We start from the raw sequence: 25,809 nt of genomic DNA on the forward strand, positions 1-25,809 counted from the left end.
GAAAACTATAAACATTTAGGAGGATTTTCTAAATTGACAGCTTTACAAGTGGTTTAAAGTTTTGCTTCATTTTAAAGAACCCTAGAGAACCCAGGCAATCTAATATATCTGTGGTTTAGGCAAGAAAGATGATGCTCAACTTTAATTTGCATATCTATACTCAATGAAACTGCCTTTCCCCTCAGAAGATTGGACGGGAGTGTGCATGTATCTGTATTTACAGTTGTAATAAAATATTTAAAATATGTATTTTATTACAGTTGTAATAAAATATTTAAAATATGTAAATATTGCTTTGATCACCTACTTGAACTGTTTTTTGTTTTTGTTTTTAGGAGCTGACTACTGGTCATGTAGGATAAAAAGCTTTTAACTGAATCTGAATAAACTTAGAAAACTATAATGTGTTTTATTGATCTGTTGAGGTTATTCTAAGTTACCTCACATTGTTTTTTACTCCTTAATGTGTTATTCTGAAGACATGTCCTAGTATGAACCTAAAGTTGAGATTGTACCTTATACAACTTATATTCTTTTGCATTGCAGTGATTATGTCAACAAAATTTAGACAAGTGGTAAACCTGGCTGTTATACTGTAAAATAATGGAATTGTAAGGAATCTCAGTAATAGCCTAAAGGTCCACGGCTAGTTCTCAGTAGAGGCGTTGACTTAAAATGAGGTTTACTAATATTCTTTATATCAGGACATAGAAAGCGAATGTCTTGAGAATGGACAAATGGATGAAACTATGTGGCTAGGTCTCCCCATATTTGATATGGTGGTGTGAGATGACTTTAACTGGTATTTGATGAACATTTAATTTTGAGAGTTATATGTATATTAGAAAAAATGGAACCAAACCAGTAATTTATGGAGTTTATTAGATAAAGCTAATTAAAGATAAAGGCAAGTAAAAAAAAATAAGTAAATAACTATGCTGGTAGTACGTGCCAAAAATTGTGAAATTGGCACACCAATGATTTATTGAGAAACAGATATAGAGAAAAAATAGTCGAGTTAATACCTGGCAGCATACTTATGTGACTTTCAGAGAAATAAGTATTTGAAAAACATTAAGTCAGTACTTTTGAGCTATATATGGATGAATAGAACCAAATGATTTTATTTAGTATTTTCCATTAATGGTAATATTTTTAAATATATGCATCTCTTTTCTCTTTTTGTGTTATTTAAAACAGTGAGACTCGTAGTACTCTGGCTATGCCAGAAATTTGAAATCAAATGGAAGTCGTATGTATGTTAGCAACAATGGAAGGCAACATGAATGAGCTTTCACAGAAAACTGTTGTAGGAGTTACACTGAAATGGACAAATCACAAGTGTGTAGCTCAGTATTTACATATGTATACACCCAGGTCTCTACCAAGTCAAGATATATTACATTTCCAGCTCTCTCATGCCCCCTTCTGGTCAGTAACTCCCCTTCATATAACCTTACAATAATAAGAATAATCACTTACTCTGACTGATTCTTATTAAGCTTCTAGAATAGTGGTTGGCACATAGTTTGTGCTGAAAAATATTAGTTTAGTAAATGAATGAGGTCTTAAGAGCTAACATACTTTAAGGGATTCTTTCTACATTATGATTATTGACTTTGTAGTTTTCCTTTTATAATTTTTCTTTTTTTCTTTTATGCTTTTTTTTAATGGTTTTTGTTTGTTTGAAAGTAGACAGTCTGAAAGTAGACATTTTAAAGTTCAACTAAATCAAATATTAACATAGGATAATGTCCCTGTATCTTAAACACAGCACTTTTTTTTTTCAGGTGTTATAATTGGATTTTATGTAGGTACTTTTTTCTCTTTAAAAATTTTAAGTTTTAGAACTAAATTTATGAGCAACCCTTAAGAAGCAGCTAAGTTATAGTCCAGCTTACTTGAAAAATTTAAGAGAACCTATTGCAGGAAAGGCAGGGTCTTTGGTCACAAATGAAACAAATCATCATGTTTAAATGATTCCATGTGAATAACTATTGCATCATGGAAGGGATTACAGTGCCACTGTAATCAATTTATTTCTAAAAGGCCAGACAAATTTTTAATTGTTGAAAAAAGTCAGTATGTCTTGAATCTGATCTCTAATTAGAGTATTTCTAAATAGGAAAAATTTACACCATTTCTTCCCTTTGAAATTAAAAAAAAATTCTAAGATACATATTACATAAAATTTACCATCTTAACCATTTTTAAGTGTACAATTTAGTGCAGTTAAATAAATATATACATATTGTTGTGTAATCGTCACCACCATTCATTCCCAGAACTTTTTATCTTGTAAAACTGAAACTCTGTACCATTAAACAATAACTCCCTATTTCTCCTTTCAGCTCCTGACAACTATTCTACTTTGTCTCTTTGATTTTGACTACTCTAGGTACTTTACATATATGAAATCATACAGTATTTGTGTTTTTGTGACTTGCTTATTTTACTTAGCATAATGTTCTCGAAGTTCATCCATGTTGTAGCATGTGTCAGAATTTCCTTATTTCTAAAGAGTGACTAATATTCCATTGTATTTGTATACCACATTTTGCTCATTCATTCATCTATCAGCAGGCACTTCTACATTTGAGCTATTGTGAATAATGCTGCTCTGAACGTGGGTGTACAAATATCTGTTCAAGTCTCTGCTTTCTGTTTTTTATATATATATCTAGAAGTGAAATTGTTTTAACATATGGTCATTCTATTCTTAATTTCTTGAGGAACCATTATATTATTTTTCACAGTGTTCATACCATTTTACATTCACAGCAGCAACGTGTGGTGGTTCCCATTTCTCCACATTTGCTGTACACCACTTTTTAATACACTTGTTTTGGAAAGCAGAGACGTTACTCTTATTATTTACACTCCTTTACAACACGTTTGCATAATTAGGAATTCAGTTTTGACTACTGCGAAAACCCAAGGTGTGTGTTACGAACAGTTAAGGATATTATCATTCACACTTTGTTAAGTGCTGATTTAGTTGGTGTAAGACAGATTTGAACCCTGTTGCTTGATTCTTAAAGTGGAAGAAATACTTTTAGGAAGAAAATAGTAGATAAGTAAAGTGATGGAAAAAAAATCATTTGCTCTTTCTGTGAAAAATATTATTCTTTTGAGAACTTTCTTGTTCTACAGTAGAGGATCATCAAAATTTTACATGCTCTGATTGCTTCTTTTCTACATGACTTTATTGTGACTAAGAAGCAGTTATCAAGTAGACCCTCACCAGTCATTTTAATTTCTTATTTTTAAAAAAATATTTTAAAATAATTTTTTATGGTGACATTGGTTAATGAAATCCTCATTTTCATTTCTTACAAAGGTCTAATTAAATATCATATTTAAATGTGAATTATCAAATTCAAAATACACAGAGTTGGGTGTATTTTGATTGACTTAAATTTTTCTCTTCCATTCTTCCACCCACTCACACCACCTCGCCCATCATCTCATTAATACTAGTGTAATATATCTGCTATGCAGTGAGTGTATAGTGCTACTGTAACTACAGAAGAATATAGGAGCGGCTTTCTCACCTTGGGCTTATGTATATTCTCTGCTTGGAAAGTGTTTCTTGCCCTTCTTTGTTTAGCTAAGTGTCACTCCTCATCCTTTAGGTCTCAACTTGAAACATCACTTGCTATGAGAAGCTTCTCATAAGCTCATAAAGTCCATGAGGTCATGGGCCATGTGTATTTTCTCACTTTGATTCTCCAAAGAATAGCGTAATACTTGGCACATATGAGGCACTCGTTAATTTGTATAAACTGTCATCATGGAACTTTGGATTAAAATGGGGGAAGCAGATGGACAAACAAATATTTAGAAATACAGTGTGATTAGTTCTGTAATAGAAACATGTTGAGTGCACAGAGGAGGAAACAGCACTGCACCAAAGGAGAAATGGAGTCCATTCGCTCTCGTCTGTTCCTTTTTAGAACTAATATGATGTTAGTATATATATTTCAAGTTCATTCATTTAAAAAATTTGGAATATGTGTTTACGGCAAGGAGTTCTTAACAAAACTTTCCAGAATAATTAAATTACCCATGTTTTGTGTCTCGTAGCCTTTTATTTAAAGTTGTTTCCCCTGAGATGTTTTATAGGATGCTGTGTGGGTGGCAAGTGAAAGGGAAAACTGTGATTCTTGTTTCTGTTAGTTTTTATGAAACTAATAAGCACTTTGTATGTCATTTTTATTTTTACGTTTTTGAAGCCAAATATTTGAAATATATCACTGTCATCTATCTCAGCAAATATAACCTGTTTGTACTATATATACAATTACAGAGATATTAATTACCAGTCTTAAAAGTATTCATTTAAGTACCAGGTGATAGAAGAGTATAAGTGAGTGAATACATTAATAAATAGATAACATTTGTGTTTGACATTTGCATAGTTTATAAAACACTATCTTTAATTAAAATTTTATCTATATTGGATAATTAGCATAAAATATTTTCGAGATCTCACCTGAAATTTTAAAATTATAATTATCTCCAGAAACATATTCTAGAGCATGAAAATGATTATTTTATTAGACTTTGACCTTTAACTGTTTTTCTGTTTGCCTACCTTATTCTTTCCATTCTGCAGTAGAATTGAGTATGAAGATCAAAATCATCTTCTACTCAAGTAATTTAGCTTATGGGGTATAAGGTGACTATATTTAAAAAGTGGTTCTACATGTATCCAGTGAATAGAATTAAGGCATCAACTCACTGTGATAAAAAAATTCTTAACAGTCATCCAATATATTATGGCATATTATATTAGATTTAGTGGGCCACTGATTTTATCAGAAATTTAGAGTTTGAGACCTCTAAAGGAGTTTTACCCCAAATCCCCACCTACTTCTTATTTACTTTGCCTTAGAATGATTAATTTTTTATTGTAAAGATAACACATTTATACATATGTACAATAAATGTAGAGTTCAGAGTATTGTTGCAAAGCTAACCCTTATGTAAACACCAGCCAGTTCAGGAAATAAAACACTGATAGCATGCCAAAGCCGTGTGTCCCATCCTAATCATTACCCCATCTGTCCTCAAAGATAAACTATTATCTGAATATCATTGCCCCTGAAATTATTTTTCAATGTGAATTGAATTGTATGTTATATATACTGTTATGTAAGATAATATTTTGTTGATGAGAGCAAGTCATATAATTGTCATTTTTCTTTTGCTGTATCATAGTTTATTATTTGAATTTACCATAGTTGTTTATATCTTTTGTTGTTGATGAACATGCCCCCTTCTAGATTTTGGCTATTACGAATAATATTGCTATTAATATTTTTGTACATATTCTTGGTGTAATTGTGAATGCATTTTTTCAAATATTGGTATATATATCTGAAAATGTATTCGCTGTGTTATCTTTGGGTCTCCTTATCTCCAACTTTAGAGGAAAGATAAATGACTCTTTTTCCATAGTGGTTATACTAATTCACTACTCTCAAATATCAGTGTGAATTTTTATTCTTCTATGTCTTACCAATACTTACTATTGTCCATCTTCTTAATTCTTGTTATTTTAAGTTTGTAGTAGCATCTTTGTGCTACTACATACTCCATATCATGATCTCCATACCATGTGCTTATTGGTCATTTGCATGTCTGCTTTTGTGAAACGCCTGTTCAGGTCTCTTCCTCATTTTTTCTATTAGGTTACATGTCTTATTGATTTATAGGAGTTCTTTATACTAGTCTGGATATGAGCCATTTGTCTTTTAATATATATGGCAACTCTTATACATGCTGCTTGCCTTTTCACTGGTTTTATAATGTCTTTTGATGAATTGAAGTTCTTTTTAATGTAGTTTATCAGTTTTTGTATTTATGGCTAGCGCTTTGTGTTTAAGAAATCCTTTTCTACCATTGAAAGCATTCAACATTTCACATTAAGTGTGATGTTTTATGTAAGTTTTATTTGATTAGGGTGGTTCTTTCTCTTTATACTTTGGTAAGAGTTTTTATCATGAGTAGGTATAAATTTTGTCAAAATTTTTTTCAGCATCTATTACAATAAACATGCGCTTTTTCTCCTTTATTATAATATGGTGGGTTATATAGATTGATTATTTTTTAAACAGATAAAATTAACTTGATTATAACGGTGATCCTTTTTGCATATTACAAGATTTGGCTTTCAGGTACTCTGTTTAGGATTTTGAGTCATAATTTATTGTCTTCAAATGTCTAGTTTTATATCAGGGTAATGCTAGCCTTATAAAACTAGTTGGGGTAGTATTTCTTCATTTTTTGCTTTTCTGGAAAAATTTGTGTTAGATTTCTGTCCCTCCCTCACCTCCATTTTGAGTAAAATTCACTAGTAAAGTAATTTACAAAGGGAATTTTCTTTGTTGGAAAGTTTTTTTTTTTTTTTTTATCATGGATTTATAGGGCTATACTGAATTTCTATTTCTTGTAGAAGTTTCAGTAAGTTGGATTTTTCTCAGAATTTGTTTCTTGTAAGTTTTCAAATTTACTACTATAAAGGTATCTATAATTTCCTTTTAGGATATTTTTAATGTTTGGAAGCTTTGTTGTGATGTCTCCTTTGTCAATCATACTATTGTTTATTTCTGTTGTCTTTTTTACCTTGCTTAGTCTTACCTGGCATTTGTCAATTTTATTGTTCTCAAAGAATTAACTTTTGACTTTGTTGATTTTCTCTTGTATTTCAGTTTTCTATGTCATTTATTTCTGTTGTTTCCTTCCTTTGCTTTTTTAGGGTTAATTTGCTTCTCTTTCATATTTTTTGAAATAGCTGATTAGCTCTTTGATTTTCAAGCTACCTTTTATAGGTACAAATTTTCTCTGCAAAGTTGTTCCATCTTTGGCTCTTAAGAGCCCCTTCAAGTTGATTCCTGCCTCTTCATTATATGACTCCAGTAGTCTTTGATAGCTTTTTTGCTTAGAAATGCAGGATAATGGAATGCAAGATACTCTAGGCTCACCTTGTACATTTATTGTCTTAGACCTGGAATATGCCATTTCTCCATGAAGCCCAGGTGTCTTTTAATGAAAAGTGATATTTAGAGACCACAGACTTGGTCCTGGGGTCTGGTTGCTACTGGGTTGGTTATTTCTACATGCAATTTTGCTATTTCTTTTAAAACACATAGAGCTACTTATTTCACTTTGGAATGATTTTTTTTCTCTTGAGGTTTCAAAGGGGAAATATGAATGTATAGTAAGAGGGGTATTGTGTACCTTTCTGCCTTGATACCTTTAGGGAAACTTATCTTACTTAGAATTATGTTCTGTCATAAATATTTTTTTCTCTCTATCCAACTCTGTGAAATGTCCAGTGTTTTTTATATATGTTAGAATTTTGCTGTGACCAAAGTTTAATTTCAAGCTCGGAAATTACCTTTCTAATCTATTCCTTTCCCACATGTATTTCTTTAGCAAAATTATAAACTATATAGCAATTTATTTGAAATTATGTCAGTTGTTCTTTATTCTTTTGTAGAATTATATATCTACTAGGAGATAAAGTTTTGTTTGTGACTAGATGTAAAACTAGATAGATGAATCTCAAAAAAATGTAAACCTAAGTTCAAAATGGATTGCATTGTTTAAGGAAGCCTTTCAATTCTAAATATGTATGAAAGTTTCTGCATTAATTAATCCTAGTTAGGTTTACTTATATATTCTTCTGATAGTTAATTTGTTTATATTTAATATAAATGATTTGTATAAATTTGTTTATATTTAATATAATTTAATATAATTTGTTTATATTTAATACAAAACAAGGGTTTTGTAGGTAGGGAGAGAGGGGATAGTCTCATTTTACCACCTTTAGAAGTCTGGGTTTAATATCCATATATACTGCTATAGGTAACATCATGTGGGTACATACTGTTGTCATAAGGTTCATTACATCGTCGTATACTAACCAGTTTATTTAACTCTCTCGGCTTGGACAGGAATGATGTATATCATTTTCTGTGTCTAGAATCTAGAACATTGTCTTTTACGTGACAAGATATAAATAAATATTTGATGAATGTCTTTTGAGCCCTGCAAAGGACATATAACTGATGGTGAAGCAACAATATGTATTAAGATTCATAAACCTTAAATTTTATGAATAATGTATATTAGTGCTTGGTCTAGAGATATTAGGAAATAGAATTTGTTTCGTACCTTGCCAGAAATTTGGTAGAAGTGATTTCTTGTTTTTCACTGAACTTAGGCTAACACTAAGTTACCTGTTGTATTTCCCCTGGGCAAAGTGCTGATAATATTGTTTTGGCTGTACTCTACATAAATAGTGTGTATTTTATAAAGCAAAATATAAAGAAAATCTTTAGTACATTTTTCTTTGCATTTTTTGTTAGTAACCATTGTCACTTGAATGGATGATTTATACATATGTATATATACATCTATATATATATGTATCCGAAACAGTGCATCTTTAAGTAATGAATTTGCCTTATCTGAGGATATAAAAAGTATTTGGATGCCCTTCTAGTTCAGAATTTAAGTAATTTATTGGGTTTTAATGTATTGTCAGGTAATTATTAAATAAATGCAAAGTAGATTAGAATGACTTTATAAAAGAGATACACATAGGCACAGTAGGTTGTAGATGATGTTTATGAAATAGGGTGCTTTTTTTTTGAGAGTAGTGCTCTGAAGCATACTCTAGATGCTCCAGAGAAATCCAAATAAGTGGAGTTATTTACTATGCCTTTTCCTCCTCTAAGAGTTGGTGTGATTAGTTAAGTCTGTTCTTTCTGTCTCCCTGATTGGCTGGCTGTCTTCCTCATGTTGTGCAGCTGCAGTGGGATAACTTGCCCTGCACATTCCTATCCCACTTCCTGCTTTCCCATCAGTATCCAGTTTTTCACCTGCCTCCTGGTCTTCCATTAGCATCCAATCATTATTGTTGTTATTTTTAGAATGAAGGGAATCTTAACATAATTCATAAGTCCCAAAATATTATAATACTCTAGGAAGCATATATATAATGCTATTTTGTAGTAATTTTGATGAAATCTATTTGGGTATGCAGACTGCTTTATCAAGCAATCACAAATTTGTTTTTCTTTCAGATTAGTTAGGATAACATTTTGGTGCTAGCTTGCTTTTTGGGAACTGTCTAATATAATTTCTCATTATATTAGGCTTTTCTTTAGGATTTGAACTAAATATTATAGATTCATTTAAATACTATAGATTAGTTTAGACTAGCTTAACCAAGTTCTTATTTACAATCTGATCTTTCTTTCTTTCTTTCTTTCTTTCTTTCTTTCTTTCTTTCTTTCTTTCTTTCTTTCTTTCTTTCTTTCTTTCTTTCTTTGTCAAATTGGCAGTGAGATTAAGATTATTGAATTTAATTTAATTCAGTTTCCAGCGATAAGATATTATACTTTAGAAGCGTGGTATGTTCACCGATAAGAACTCTTGCTTTGAGCATTTTTGTTTTTGCTACGTATGTATTTAACAAAAAAACTAAAAAACTTCTGGGGCATCTTATAAGATAGGAAGCCAGAAACTAATCATATACAACTTGTTGCAGCATCATAAGGTTGTTATCATTAAACATGTGTTAAAGACGTTGGCCTTACATGGTAGAGGTTCCTTCCATGTCTCTGTGACTGAAATAACTAAGCCCAAGATAGAGAAGATTTTTTATAAAAATTACTTTCTCTAGGAACTTTGTAAGCTTAAGTGTACATGGTGATGTTCCAGTTCCTCAACAATGTCTAGAGTACTGATAACAAAAGAGGGAACATAGTCTTCTTTAAACTTTGAATTAAACTAGTAATTATGTTTAAATTAGGGTGCAGGCCTAGCTTTAGTTTGACAGTTTAGAGAAACAAGTCTTCAGGTTGTGATACACTGTACTCTTACAAAAAAATTATTCGACATTCTTTTTTGATTATAGAAGCAGCGTAGTGTTTTAAAAATTAAAGTGGCAGAAAAGACGGCCCTTCTTTTCCTCAAACCTACTCACTAGAGCTAGGTACTATTAAATTTTTAAAAAATTACTGTTTTAATTAAACTTTTTTTCTATTCCCAGATTTATTATCATTTTAAACATCTTTCGACTTTCACCTCTGAATAATGGGGAAATTAGTGTGCTTATACCTTAAGCATCCAATCACCCTCTCCCTCTAGGATTTGTTGTTATATATTTTTAGTTCTAGTCTTTGGCTTCAGAGAAAATACTAAAAACTTGTTTCTTGACATATTAGCAGTGTCTCTTAACTCCCTGTTATCAAAGATGAGGAGTTTAGGGCACTTATCCTTAATTTGATCTTTCCTTTCCCTGTTCCCTTTTTAAATTAGTCATATTATAATTCAATTTTTATTTTTATGTGTGTTCTTTGCTTTGTATGTAGACTAATTTTGTCTTTACATAAAGTAATTGTATAATAGTCATTCTGAAAATTGAAAACCAAAAATTGGGATTCATCTATATTGATCCTTTAATATCGAAATACCCTAGGTTTCTGAGCTCGGTCATTTGTTTTTTCTGCACAATTCCCGTGGAGATCTCATCCAGTCTTATGGTTTTAAATTCTGCCCAATGTCACATCTGCCAGTACAAATTGCTTCCTTGATACCTCTATTCAGATATCTAACTGGTATCTCAAAATGAATATGTCCGAAAGGCACTTCTGATACTCATCCCTTCCCTCTCCAAGTCTTCCCACAATGTACCCCATATCTATTAATGGCAGTTTCATTCTTCCACTTGTTTAGGGCAGAAACCTTCTAGGTTCCCATTTCTTTTCTCTTTAAAAATTCACACCTACATCTGGTTCACTGACAAATTTTTTTGACTCTGTTCAAAATATTTAAAGAATATGACACTATTCACCATATCCCCTGCTACTGTTCTGGCACAAGCTACTATTGTCTCTTTCTTGGATTATAGCAAGAGCTATATATAGTTTTTGTATCATCTACTATTTTGAATTTATTCATATTTATAACTGAGTTGACACTATTAATTCAGTGCTAACAAATGTTTATTAAATGTCTACCATAAACTTGGTGTTGGATAGACAGATCAATAAAACACTCTGTCCTTGAAGAAATTTGGATCATGAGAACAAATAATTACAATGCATTGTAACACATACAGTGAGGAAAGGTACCTAAGGTTCATAAATTGAAAGTCAGTTTAGCTTGGGTTAATCCTATTGATTATATTAAAGAAACCAAATGACAAGCCCAATTGAAAGCCTAATTAAAAAGTATTTTCACTAGCATTTGGATGCCAGTGCAGCCTTTTATACAAATTGCAGAAAAAAAGAAAAGTTTTTGAAACTCTCAAGAAATGACTAGAAGTCTGTCTACTGATGTGTCGGTTTTGGTTTTGTTAGCTGATTTAAGGAAGAATTATTAGAAAGGATATTAGAGACTTCTGAATATAGTCACTATAAGAGTTTAGCTTAGAGGTTTGTTAATTTAAAAGTTCTAATGAAAAAGTCTTGTGATGAAGACATACTTTTTTAAGATTTCAAAATAAAAAGATATAAAAGGAATGCATGTTCATGTAAAAATTGAAAAATACAGAAACACTAAGACTATTTTGTATATAACATCCTGTTTTCTTTGCCTTTTCCACTTAATATGTTATCTTCTTTCCAGTTTAGTATATACAGATCTACCTCGTTAAAAAATTGTTGCATATTTAATTTTTTGTCTGTAATATAATTTAAGTAAGTTCCTAATTATAGACATTAAGGTTGTTTCCAGTTTTTCCTATCATATCTATTACTTTGTTGGATGTGTTTATATATTTTTGTGCATTTGTATATGCATGGGATAATTCCTAGCCTTGAAATTGCTGGATGAAAGCACATGCATTTTAAATTGTCCTCCAAAAAATTGTTATGGTTTATATTCTTATCATAAAAGTGTATGAGAATACTAGTTTTCCTACATTCTTACCAATGTTGTATATTAGTATACTTTTTAGTTTTTGCCAGTGTAATGAAAAAAAAATTTATTTCATTAATTTAAAGCAGATTTAAGCATCTTTTCAAATTTTGAAAACCTTATGTCTTTAACCTTGTTCTTCCTATTTATCTTCACTTGAAATATTTTCTCCTTTTGTTTTTCTCTGAACTTTTATCGTTCCTCAAGGTTATGTCAAAACTTTTTTTTTTAATTGTTGAATTTCCCAGTAACCTCAGCCTAAAATAATTCTCCCTCCTAATGTACTTATTGCTTTTTTTTTTCCCATTTATCAAAATTTTATTCCAGTTCTAATACATATGATTTTCTTCTTTTAGGATTTCCAGATTTACAGGATGGCTAAACATTAATGGAAAGTGAAGCATAAACCTTCTTTCACTATGGAGGCAAGTTTGGCAGACGGAGAACCTGACCGAACTTCGGTGAGTGGTTCAAATACAGCATGATAATACAGCTATCATCTACAGCTGTAAAGTGTATGATGTAAGCCATGATCTTATTTTAAAATGTACTTAAAACAAACTTAAAGTATTTTAAAACAATACTTTTTACTTCTCTGATGATATGAAACTTACAGATAGTTAAAATCCCATTGGAACATAACCCTGCCAGTTTTCTCATATTTCTGCTTCATCTCTCTTTCCTCTTCTCTCGCCTTCACAGATATATAGTGTAAGAAATACCTATATAATAGTTTGTGTTTATCTTTTTCCTAAAAAACTAATTGTCTTAGTGAAATCAGGAGGTGTTAAAAATTGAGGAAATTAAATATTTCCAAATCTCAAATCATGTGCAGCTGTGAGCAGGCAGAGGGAATGAAACAGTTAAAATAATTAAGAATTAAGAGCAGTTACCACATATATTCTTTCTATAAAAGTATAAAGATTTAATTAAAGATTCGTGATTGTGATTGAATTATATTCTGAAATTAAATAAGTAGGGGTAGCAGTTACATATACCTTATCCAATAAGTAAAAAATAAAATCTACCTGTAGCATAGATTAAATGATAATTTATTATTGTAAAAAATTATTTTTTGTTCCATGATAATTTTGTTTCAATTCTTTTGCATTTTTAAAAGATTCCATTAATTTATTTCTTATAGATTTTTTATTAGGAATATTTCTGTTACCTAAAGTAAGGGGTGCTACTTTAAAACGTTGTCAGCTAGTAGCTCTACGGAAGATTCTTTGACAAATTTATATTGTTGGAATAATGTGGGGGCCAGTTTTTCTTTCACATTGCTATGAAGTTGAGAGTCACTATTACATTGAAGTGTTTGTAAATTTTAACTTAATGAATGTCCTTTGTTCAGGCTCAATGTAGGGATGGTCTAATGATTGATAGCAAAATGCCATTTTGCTTACCTGCATTAACTTGGTCTCACTCTTTCTTGAATTTCTGGTTCAAAATTTGTTTTAGTTTCTTAAATGGTCAAAAAAAAGTTAAACTTTAAAATTTAGTAGAGAATAAAATGGACATGGAAATAACTTGATTTATGAATGTTATCGTCGTGATTATAAGTGGAAAACTGGATGGTAGGTTATTTTATTATAATTTCAGAAAAAAAGTTAAGATTAAAGCCTTGTCTTAGACTATGATGTTTACTTTTCTATAAATAGCTTATTTAAAGCTAATGGACTTTTCTTAAGTTCTTTTAGCTGAAATAATTTTAATTTCTTAGTGGTAATAAAAATGCCAGTAATAACAATTGCCATTTTCTAAGTGTATACTTTGTCAGACTATCCTCATAACAACCATTAAAGGTACGTGTTTGTTTACTTTTACTTTTATAGATAGGGAAATAGACTCGGGGAGGTTTATTATCTTTTCTACGAGCTCACAGCTTAAGTGGTGCAACTGAGGTCTGTCTGTCTCTACTTTGCCAGTAAGGTTTTGACTGTGTATCTGTATTTCTGAATAGAATTGCTTAAAATTTTTACCTTTTAAAATAAATATTTAAGTAGATAGTATTAAATTCCATACCAGAATACCTATACTATATTAATAAAGTTTTAATCATTTTTTATCCTGTTGATAATTGGAGCAAGTTATTTAAAATACAGCAAGAACACTCTTTTTCTTCTTTTTCATTAAGTTTCTTCTGTGAAATAGCTCATTTTAGAGAGAATACCAATAATTTTAGTATGAACTACTGAACTATTCTGTACTTGAAACTAATCTTGAGGTCTACTTTTGAGTTACTTATTTATAAAATATCACCTTTGAACTGCATGGCCTGAGCTAGTTACTGTTTAGATTTAAGGTAAGTGGGATGAGAACATGGGCTCTGTAGACATTTAGCTGCATGTTAAAATCTGAGCCCTCTAGCTTAGTTGTATAACCTTGGTAATTATTAAATTCTCCAGGTCTCCAGTTTCCTCATCAATTAAATAAAAATAATAGTAATATTTACCTCCCAGAGTTGTTTTGAGTTTTGTGATAATATATCTCGAAAGTGCCTATTACAAAGCTATACACATTGTAAACATCCAATAAATAAAAGCTCTTATTGTTATTAATATAAGTATTGATATTAAGCCTTCTCTCTAAAAAGGTAATTAGAAGGCAGGAGAGACAGTAAAACACACTCAAAAAAGCCTTAGCTATTCTGTGATTTTTGGCTTTACATTTTCTCTCATTCTCAGTTTTTCTACCTAAAATATTGAGGCAAATATTCTATTTCCATAAAAATATATAGGCAGAAGTACTCATCCTTCCTACTTGATAGAAACAGTATAATCTATTAAAACTAGAAAGTTCTTTAAAAATATAAAATAATGTGTCATTATGAGGTGGTAGTATTTTAAAAAATCTTATTGCATGCAGTGGTTTTTAAAATATTATCAGTAAACTCTTTTTGGATGCAGCCTTTGTACAAAGTACTGAGACAGATGAAGGGGAAGCTGAGAGATATAAATTGAAGTCTGTCCGAATTACATTTATTTTGGGAATACTAAATAGAGACAAATTGATAAAACAATAGCATTGAATAAGTGTTAAATGAGGGACATAAAGCATAGTTCACAAGTTGTGGGCAGTTGTACAGTGGGGGGAGTTAGAAAAGCTTTCTTAAGAGAACATAAACTTTGAATAGCACAGGTAATAGGGATCATAGGATTGAAACAAACAGGAGGAACATTCTAGGAAGGGAGAATAATAGCAAGAGGCAAGGCTAAATGGGAAATTAATTGCTCAGGGTTTATTCAGGGAAAAAAGAGTAGAAAAATTGATTAAGGTAGATTGAAGAGAGTGGTGTTTATAGGAAGAATGATTGATGTGGCAGATAGAGACCAAATTTATGGGAGGCTTTAAGTGCCAGACCAGGGGTTTTGAACTTGACTCTGTAGGCAATGATATGTCATTGAATATTTTTATGTAGTTGGATAAGATGAATCAGGAAGCAGGATATAAAATGATTGGGAAGAATGAGAGATAAAAATATTAAGTAAGATACTATTATAGTAGTCTTGGTGTAAAGTTATGAAAGCTTGGACTCAGTTTGATTTTGATGTCTATTCATTTAATTTTCTTCTTTCACATGATATTACTTTTTCTGTCTTTTAAAAATTAATTTGCTCATTCATTATTCCAGTTGCCTATAGTTCTATTTTTGTGGTAGTGTTGTCTGCCTTAGGTGGTAAATACTGAAAAATATGGATTGAACCCTATACATGGCACTAGTATACTTCAGGACACAAGTGTACATTTAATATGTCTTAAAATATTTTGTAAAGGTCCAGAACTTATATCACTTTAGAAATTAACCACTGAGAAATGCTTAAAATGTAGGAGTCATATTTTACTAATAGGTTAAGGTAGACCAAATAAGTAAATATCATTTTAGATAAAAAAATTTGTTCCTTACCTTAAAGAAAGTCATATCTTTTGAATATCATATATTATTCTTGTTACCAGAGGAAACTGCTTTATAAGGCCTATTAGAGGTCAAAATCTTTTGTCGTATTAAAAAATGACTGTATAAATGATTTTTTAGAAGAAAGAAAATGTTTTAAAGATATGTGTGAATCTTTGTAGTATTAATAGGGCCTCTGAATTAAGGAAGTCTTTCTTGAGATTCTATTTAAATTAGGTACTTTGAATCAAAGGTTTTCAGAAGTCAAACTGCAAAGATGATTTAGTTCAGTAATTCTCAGAATTTGTTAAATGAGTGTCTTCCTTTATGAGAATAGAGATGATCCAACGTCCTGAAACTTTGGTTTTTAGATACTTACTAAGGTAAGTTTTTCATGATTATTGTGATTTGGTGCTCATAAAGGAAAATTGGTTATGTTATTAGAGTGTATTGAAAGCTTTAAATAATATTCTGAGAAGTGTGGCTACTATATATACCACTTAGCAACATCGTACAGCTGTTTATGGGCATGCAAATTAATGGAATTGCCCTAATTTTTGGTAATGTCAAGTGTTATTTTGAGTGGGTCACAGTTTTTAGCTGTTGCTATTTTTTTTTGTTGTTATAAATACTGTTAGTTTAGCTTCATCATTATTTTCAATTTAGTATATTGTGTGTTGTTAGTCATAGCATATTTGTAATGACAGTATTTTTGGTGTACAGTTTCCCAATAATTGGCCTGTAAGACAGTTATGTATACAATCCAATTATAAATTATCCACATGCTAACTACTAATCTTCTCATAGTATTGTTGTACAATGGCACTTTAGATTCCTATGCCTCCACCCTCTGGAAAGTGACAATGATGGAGAAGGGTGCCGGAGCCAGCCGGCTAAAGTCAAACAGCACCTAAAAGAGGGGGGTGAAGCCTAAGAAAAAAGAAGAAGATAGGAAAGAACTTTCGGGAGGGCATACAGTCAGTGCTGCAGCCCCGTCTTTATTTAGTTCAGCCTTTATATATGTTTTTGGATACAATAGCAAAGCACAACTATATCATTCAAATGCTAACATTCACACAAGATCATATAACATCCTTGTTATCTGGGTTGTAAAACATCCCCTTATCTTAAAAGGATTTCTTTAGGAGGCAAACCTCCCCTCCAGGGTCAATGATGATTAAATCAACAATTTGCTTCCTTGAACCATTGATAACACAGTCTCAGCAGCTGCTTTATGGCTCCCAAACTATGTGACACCTTCAGTGCCTTGTAATGGCTCCTGACAGAAGGGCCGTGAAGTTTCTTGTCTCACCTATAACAAATAGGCGTTAGTCAAAATTTGAGGGCCACCAAATTTGCTGCATATCTCATCTATTATTTGAATATTCTTTGAGACCTGCTCCTTGGTAAAGGCCTATTTGCTTTTCTTCTCATTTAACAGTAGTTGTGCTATCAGCAGAGCCTTTTACAAACTTCTCAGTCCTGTGGCTACTTTTCTCCTTTAGTCTTTGTGGGAAATTTAGAGATTATTTAGTCTGATGATCTGCCTAATGTAAGAATCCTATCTACAGTATTCCCCCATAGTTGGTCATCCAGCCTTGGCATGAACATATACATGTAACTCACTGTCTCAAAAGACAGCTGAAATCATTGTACTTGAACTGGTTTCTCTGTTAAATTTCACCATTAGTCATTATACTAGTTTCCTTTTTTTGCTATAACAATTTACCACACACTTAGGGCCTTGAAACAACACAAATTTAACATCTTTCAGTTCTAGATCTCAGAAGTCTAAAAGCAATGTGTTGTGTTCCTTCTGTAAGATCTGAGGGGAGAATGCATTTCCTTGCTTTTATCAGTGTCTAGAGGTTGCATTCATTCATTGGCTCATGGTCCCTTTCTTCTATCACTTCAGCCTCTGGCTTTTGTTGTTACATCCCTACTACTCACTCTGACCCTTCTTGCCTACCTCTTATGAGGAAGGACCATTGTGATTATGTTGAGCCCACTCAGATAATCCAGGATAACTGTCCTATCTAAAGGTCCTTAATTTAATCACATCTACACAATCTCTTGCATTATGTAAGGTAACATAATCCACACAAACAACAGCTCTTTCGAGTTCTCAGTAATTTCTAGAAGTGTAAAGAAATCTGGAGACTCAGAAGTTTCAGAATCGCTCTTTTAAACCTTCAGCAACTAACACTTTAAGGAATAATAATTTATACTTACCTAATAAGCATGGAGGGACCCAGAAGATGATGGGGTTAGAATGAGGGAGTGATAACCAAGATAAAATTTGCCTATTTCATAATCGTATCTAGCATTAAGACATACACTATACCTTCAAGGAGTTTTATGTGTTTGTTTCTTTTCTCATGTTGACATTTAACAGAAATCTGTTGAGTGCCTACTTATTTTGTTTTTATTAGCGTCAATATTTTGTGTGATTCATTTGCAAATCATTTTTTTTTTCGGTCCTTATACAGCTGAGCCTATGGTTTTGTATATGTATGTCTGGAGGTGAGAGTTGCAGGAGTCTATAGCTTTTCATATTTTTCCAGAAATTTACCCATTTTGTGTAGGTTTCAAGTTTACTTAAGATTTAATATATATATTTTTTATTTTAAAACTCTGTCATGCCCTCTTCTTGGGTCTCCTTTTTTGTGAATGTGACACTTTTGCTTCTATCTTCCATCTCTTAATTTTTCTTCTATATTTTCCATCTCTCCTTTTCCTTATGCCTTCTTGTTGAATTCCTTCATTACTCTTCTAGCTCACTAATTTATTATTGTATCATATATATATATATATTTTGCTATTCAAGCTTGCTGTGTACTTTATTTCACATAATATTTTTATACCTACTATTATTAGCTGTTTTATGATTGCTTGGTTATGCTTCATGTTTACAATATCCCCCTATATCTTTTTGAATACATTTATTATGATTATTTTAAGTTTTTATAAGTTTGGTTTCCTAATTTTTGCTCCTTTTACTGATATTGTTGGATTTGTTTTCTTTCACAGCACTTGGGATCCTTAGATATTAATTATTTTTGTTTGTTTGCTTCTACTTTCTTGGAAATAATTCTGCTAGGAATATTAACTGCCTGTCCCATACTGTCCTAGATAGAAAGGTAAGAGCCCAGGGACTCTTTTGATCAGTGTAGGGAATACATGTCTTAGGATAGAGAATCTCTTGTTAAAAATCATTGCTTTATCATTCCTCATTTGCCCCTTCCAGTCGTATGTTCTGTTTCTTAGGGGACTTTTTTGTATTTTTGTTCTTTAACACAAACTGTTTCTTTAGTTGTAATCACTTAGGTCATTTGGGAGAAAGGGCAGTGGAAGAAGGTGGTCAGCCTTTTTGCCTGCGCTTACATGCATACTGAAACTGAACATGTGTACAGTTTAAAAATAAAAATGTTTAAAACTGTTTAATGTCTCTGGTTGATATTAAATCATTTTCTGCTCTGGTAGTAAATGCAGCATGGGCAGTGATCTGTCCAGTATTACAAAGAGAAAAGGGCATAGAAAGATCCCTCCCAATTTCCCTTCCAACCCCAGCCCCCTGACCTTTCCTCCATCTGTGGTACTATCTTTCTGCTGTAAGGTTGCTCCCCACCTATCCATCATTACAGATGGGTGTAGGGGAGGGTGTTAGTTAATAGTAAGTAACTCAGTTCCCATTTGCAAAAGAAATTGGTTACTTTCTTTTTGGCTTGTGTTTTCTGCATGTGGAATGGCTGAGGTGGTGGCTGCAAACAAGATTCCAGCATTGTTGGACAGTTTATTAAGATTAAGATCTTTGCCGACTGTGACATGCCTACAATTTAATGATCAAAAGTAGAACTATTAAGGTAACTCTCAAGTACATAGGTTGTCATTTATCCAGTAGAAAGCTATTTGTTTTGCCAGACTTGAGAAAAACCAGCTTTAAAGATTTATTTTTCTTTCAGGATCCATAAATAATGCTATCATTCAGTTTTTTTAAAGTATAAAGATTTTTCATAAGCATTATCATTTGCTGTTTTCTTAGTTTTAAGACATGCAGGTGTACCTAGTTAGGATATAATTAAAGCCAAGACACCCACAGCTCTACATTTAACTCTCAATTAAAATTATGTGCATTAGAATCTTAAAATAAATTTCTTCCTACTGTTTAAAAAAACTGAGAGTTACATAAAACCTCAGAAAGAGGTTTTTTGAGATGGATTAAGATTTTAGCATGTTGGAGGTACATGAAGATAAACTTTAATTAAAAGTTCAAGAAAATTTTTATCTGTCCAACTCTCCAGTGAGAGTAGAACAGAACAATGAAGGCTTTTTATCCAGACCTCAGGGTCACTTTAATACGTCTTCATTAATTTTCAGTGACTTCGGAAGCCACCTTAGATTTAATATTATGAAAACGGCAGCAGTGGAGCCAGAAAGAGCTTGGGAGAGGGAACAAATTTTTATATATTTATGTATGTATGTGTATATGCTATGTATGTATGTGACACATACACACATTCAATTTTGGTCAAACATTTTATTTTAATAAACTAACCTACCTTCATTGAGTATACTTCTATGCACATAGTACCTTGCGAGGTTTATGATTATTTTCAGAGCAGGTTTTAGGTCTCAGAAGCAATATTTACTGTTTTAGGAGAATTAGTAGAAAATAAGGCTAGAGAAAGTAAGCAAACATTTATTAAATTTCTGTCATGTGCCAGGAGCTGTTCCAAGTGCTTTGAAGTTAGACTCATGTAATATTTGCTTCACATAAGCCTATGAGATGGTATTATTACCCCCATTTAGTGGATGAGATCACAGAACGATAAGTAAGCTGGTCAGGATCACACAACTAGTAAGTGGCAGAACTGGGATACATTTTATCTACGGAGGCCAAACCTTAATCATTTATTTCACCTATGTTAGAATTAGATTAAACAGATTTCATAGTTTGGGATTGTTGTTTTAAGGTAATGCCAAATGATTGATTTTTTTTTTTTTTTTTTTTTAAGCAGAGAAACAACCCATTCAGAGTTTTGGCTTAGGGAAATTATCTTAGCAGAATTATGGAATATTAGAGATATCTGGAGTGTTTAGAAAAATCCAGGGCTCGGGCTGCAGTCTGTTCTATTGAATTAGATTCTCAGAAGGATAAACTGAGACATCAGTACTTTTAAGGTCTCTTAGGTGATTTCAATGTGCAACGAATGTTGAGAACTATAGAAATGGAGGCGGTTAGCCCAGGGAACAAGTTAAAATGCAGTTGTGTAATCTAGGTAAAAGGCATTTAAAACCTGTAGGGTAGTAGTAGCAGAATAGAAAATATCCCTTCTGTACCTTGCTTTTTTTGCTAGATGTCTTTGTTTTCCATGTTTGGGTCACTATATTTGTGTGGAGAGAGAACATTTTTTTCACATTTATTATGTGCCCTGACCTCGTCTTGCTGTCTCCCACACTTTTTCATTTATACTCTCCATAATACTGTGAAATATGTATTACTCTGTTTTGGAGGCTATGAAGGGATGGGTAATTTTCCAAAGAGCATATAGCTAATCAGTGTGTCACTGTTAGGATTTAAATACAGATACTCTAATTCTGTTATTCTCGTCATTGAAGATAAAGGCTAATGTGTTTATTATAAACTTATCTATGTCACACCTAGCCTTTTAAAGTATCCCTTTAAAGTTTTTCTATGCATTACCTAATGTATACGTTGAAAAATATGTAATACGTGATCTTTTATTTAACCAAAAGTTTTTATCTCCTGTAATTAATTTTCACTTTTCTATCTGGGGTGTATATCTTGGCATTTAGGTACCATGTAGTTGCTGAGACATGAAGAGCAGTTGCTAACTGTATTTTTATACATGGTAGATATTATGAGTCATGGAGGTTGATGTTTCCATAATATTATTAGCAGTTCTGTTTGTGCCGTGATACTGAACAACATAACATACTTATCAGAACAGAATAGAACTCTAGAAGGAAAGAGGTATTTGGGATGCAGTCCGTATGTGTTACTTCAGATCCTGGTCACAATTAAATATAGGATGTAGACTCATGTATCTGTATGAAGAATTGACCAAAATGAAATTCCAAGTAACATAAGCTCTTATTTCAGCCTGAAAATAAAAATTATTTAAGTAGGTCATAAGATTAAGCATCATACACTGAAATATTTATGTATGTGGCCTATCTCATATAACCAGTTGTCATACCTAACTTGGCATGATGGTAATGTGATAACAAGGTTTCTGTTGTGCTGTTATTTCATAACCTTTCCAGGTAACTATGGATGGTTAGGTCAGATATAGAGAAGAATGTTAATGAAGTCAAAGTCCAAGGTCATAGATTTAATTTTTTCAGTAGATAATCAACTTTTTTTCTTATAACCACTTGACTAGAAGTCTCGCGAAATGCATAACATTACTTATAACTGACAATTGACATGTTCATTGATTTTGACCTTTCCTTGCATGTGAAGACCTTGATGAAGGAGGTTGGTATGATCATGACAAGAGACCACCAGTACTGGAAGAAATATAACACATGCTCCATTACCGAAAACTAGTGGTGAATCTGTTAACAATGTTTTTGATGACGGACAGAATTATTTAAAAGAAAGGATAGGGGAATTCCTAACAATGAAATTTGGGCATTAGTAGTGGAAGAAGATATGAATGAATATTCTTTAAGCACAACTCAGGATGTTCTTAGTGTTGAAGCAATTTTCTATGTTTAATTGTTAGTATTAACAGAATTTTAGGGCTGTAACATCTCATGAACTAACAAGAATACTAAATTTAAGATATGTATTTAAGTTTACCTATGGAATATTATAGAGTTAGGCTTAGAACTTATATTTCATGATTCTAGTCTTTGCGTGTCTATATTAAGTGTGCACAATGTTATGTTTTGGATGAGCAAGACTTGTTTTCTGCTAGAAGAGAATTTAAACTGATAAACAGAGGCATTCCAGTGAACTACATATAAGAAATTCTTTGCAGATGACTCAAGCAAGGGTTTATGTCTGAGTGATTGAAGAAAAGATCGTACCATTGAAAGAATTAGGCAAATTGGTATGGAATCTAGTTTCAGAGGGAAGCTACTGAGTGCTGTTTTTGGCCTAAAGATGTTTTCTAAAAGAAGCTTAAAACCCTTCCTTTGCTAACAGAATTTTAGGACCAGAAGTTGATTTGCAATAATGTCCAAACATATAGGTAGCAATGTTTTGAACTGAAGTTTTGGAACGAAGGTCAGTCTGAAAAAAAATCTTAGAAGTTGTCTAAATAAAGGTAATAAACTGAGTAGGACTGGAATCTGTAGGAAAAGAGCAGATACAGAAAAAAGAGCAAATAGTTGCGGGCCAAGTACTGATTATGGCCCCTTACTTATTGAATGAGAGGACAAAGTAGAGATGGGAAAATAGAAGGGAAGCCAAAGCAGTGGAGTATTAGAAAACCAGGGAGGAGAGGGCTTGTTTAGTGAAAGGTCTATGGAATTAAATTCATTCAGGGAGGATATGGACTGTGAAAAATCCGTAGAACATTGCAGAGAGGACTTCATAGGTTGGCAGATTGACTGGAATTTCCTGAAGCCTCAGGATTTTTTAAAAGGATTCAGTTCATTTCTGGTGTAAACTTACTATTGCACTTTTTTTTTTTTTTTTTTTTTCTTTTTGCTACTTCTTAAAAGATTAACGCACCACTTCATTTGATAAACTGTAGGTGCTCCTTAGATTCAGATTCAGGTATATGAGATAAATCACTCCTGAGAAAATTTGTTTTTTTTTTTAGATCTTGCCATATTCAGAAGTTGCTGAAGTTCAAGAGACAGTGAGTAATATATGGTGCTATGTTTGAAATGTTAACATTTTAATATTTTTTCAAGATTTCAAGTTGGATTCCTAAAATGTGTTTTCACTATATTTAATTATAGATGATTTTGTCATGAGAAGTAGCTAATATAGATTGAAAAGGTCAGTTTAAAAAATATGTATTTAGTTTCCCAAAATGTAAATAGGTTTGATCTTGTTTCGATTACAAAAATAATACCAATGTGGCATATTTAAACAACACAAAAGATATAATGAATAAAATCCTGCTTTGTAAAGCTAACCACTGTTAGTATTTTGGTGACATCTTTCCTAAGTGTGTTTTATGTGGATATCTTACATATGAAATTTTATAAAAGCAGAGTCATACAAACTTTTTTAAAAGCTAGTATAAAATGGATGTTTTTTAGTAAATAAAACTTTAATGATTACATAACATTTCATTGTGTGAATATATTATTTAATACTCTTAAATAGATTACTATTTTAGATTATTATAAATGATGTGAGACATATCAGTGGCCACATTTTACAGAACATTTTGGATGATCACCTTAGTATACATTCCTAGAAGTACAATCAAAAGTGGGATCAAACATGTGATTTGGTTATTTTTAAATAACTGCCTGGCTGGCCAGATTATTTTCTCTCTCTAACACTGATAAACTCTAGTTCCCAGAAAAATATTCCCTTAAAATCCCTCCAGTAAAACACAAGACTAAAATAGACATGTGTATATTTTGCAGACAATTACAGGAGTATGAAAAAGTTGTTTAAATGTAGAGTGATAACTCCTGTTGAAAGAACAAACAGATCTCAGCTGCATTATATATCCTTTCCTGGAGTTTCTTTCTCTAAGGATCGAAGATAATACTAAATAGAGCACTCTTGAGATGTTTTATATAAGCTTGCTTCTGAATTGTGGCTTCTGAGAGCCAACTGCAGCAGGATTGCTTCTACAAGTACAATTGATCTTTACTAGGGGAAGAGGTACCACCTATTTGAAACTTCATTTTTAAGTTTTACTTGTGTTAGTGCTTAATAAACTCTATGTTTTTGCTTAAGCTCAAAGGGTGACTTAAGTCAAATCAATATATATGTTAAGAGGGAGGTGCCATTCTAAAGGCAATGGGATCAAGCTACTGTATAGCTCTCATGGGATTGTTTCTGTATTATCGGGAGGCCATCTGTCCTGGATTGCTTAGGACTGAGGGGTTTCCCAGGACAAAGGATGTGATTATGCACTTTTACGTACTCCATTTCTTAAAGAGTACAAGTTTTATGCTAATTATACATGGCATGGCAAGTATTTAGAAGTATTTTAAAATAAAACCACATATTTTTGGCATAATGTTCTTCTGAGAATTGTAAACTAAAATCAGGCTTATAAGATTTAGATAATGGCAGTAATTCATGCTTTTAATAAAAGTACATTGGTAGTATACTGGATTGTTACTATTACTTTACTATTTGTAGTTCATACCTTCAGCCAATATAGAGAATTTATTTATATGATAAATTATTGAGGTGACTATGTGGACATTGCCTAAGGGATAACAGTAAACATGATAAATTACTAAAATAGAGAAAATGTGTCTGTCATATCTTAATTTTTTTTTTTTTCTGAATAAGCTTAGAAGTTTCTGGATTCTTTGAGATTCTAGTTGTATTTTGGCTCTCTAATAAAAGCCAAGAAGAGTGGCTAGCTTTTTTTTTCTCTTTCTTTCTTTCTTTTTTTTTAAAATATCTTACAACATACTTGTGTGGAGCGTTTCCATATTAATTATTTCATATTGTCTATATCGATGTGTTATATAACAAGAAATTGCACAAATTAGACTCAGGTTCTAAAGTGTTAAGAATATGAAGTTAATAGTGTTCTGTTTAACCATGTGCATAAGACTTCGGTTTTACTTGGTAAAATTAATATGTAATCTTCAATTACTTATCTCCCATTTCTCATTAATATAACTTGCAAGCAACTCTGAGAGGATGATTTCACTTGTATCTCAATATAGTGCCGTTGTATCCACATCCTTCTGGGAAAGATTTCTGAAGCCATACTTATTTTTCATTGTGTTTCTGCTTTTTTTTTGGAGAGTTTCAGCTTGATTCTTGGTTCTATTCTTTCATT

The 25,809-nt window shown here is 31.8% G+C and overlaps 1 protein-coding gene across 9 annotated transcripts in view; it reads left to right on the forward strand.

Annotated features, from left to right (window-relative positions):
• The window catches only part of OSBPL8 (oxysterol binding protein like 8), a 138,866-nt gene that overhangs the window by 27,666 nt on the left and 85,391 nt on the right, over positions 1-25,809 (forward strand). For 3 of the 9 annotated variants that reach the window (XM_016138190.2, XM_016138191.2, XM_036237887.1), the window contains exons 2-3: positions 12,300-12,404; positions 23,638-23,676. In XM_016138190.2, coding sequence (XP_015993676.1) covers positions 12,363-12,404; positions 23,638-23,676 — 81 coding nt within the window. In that variant the 5' untranslated portion in view covers positions 12,300-12,362. Of the gene's footprint in view, positions 1-12,298; positions 12,405-23,637; positions 23,677-25,809 lie in introns of those variants that run through there. The other 6 variants (XM_016138192.2, XM_016138193.2, XM_016138197.2 and 3 more) reach the window with 4 other exon arrangements.

This window comes from Rousettus aegyptiacus, unplaced genomic scaffold, assembly GCF_014176215.1.
Source record: "Rousettus aegyptiacus isolate mRouAeg1 unplaced genomic scaffold, mRouAeg1.p scaffold_m13_p_2, whole genome shotgun sequence".
Classification (NCBI taxonomy): Eukaryota; Metazoa; Chordata; class Mammalia; order Chiroptera; family Pteropodidae; genus Rousettus; species Rousettus aegyptiacus.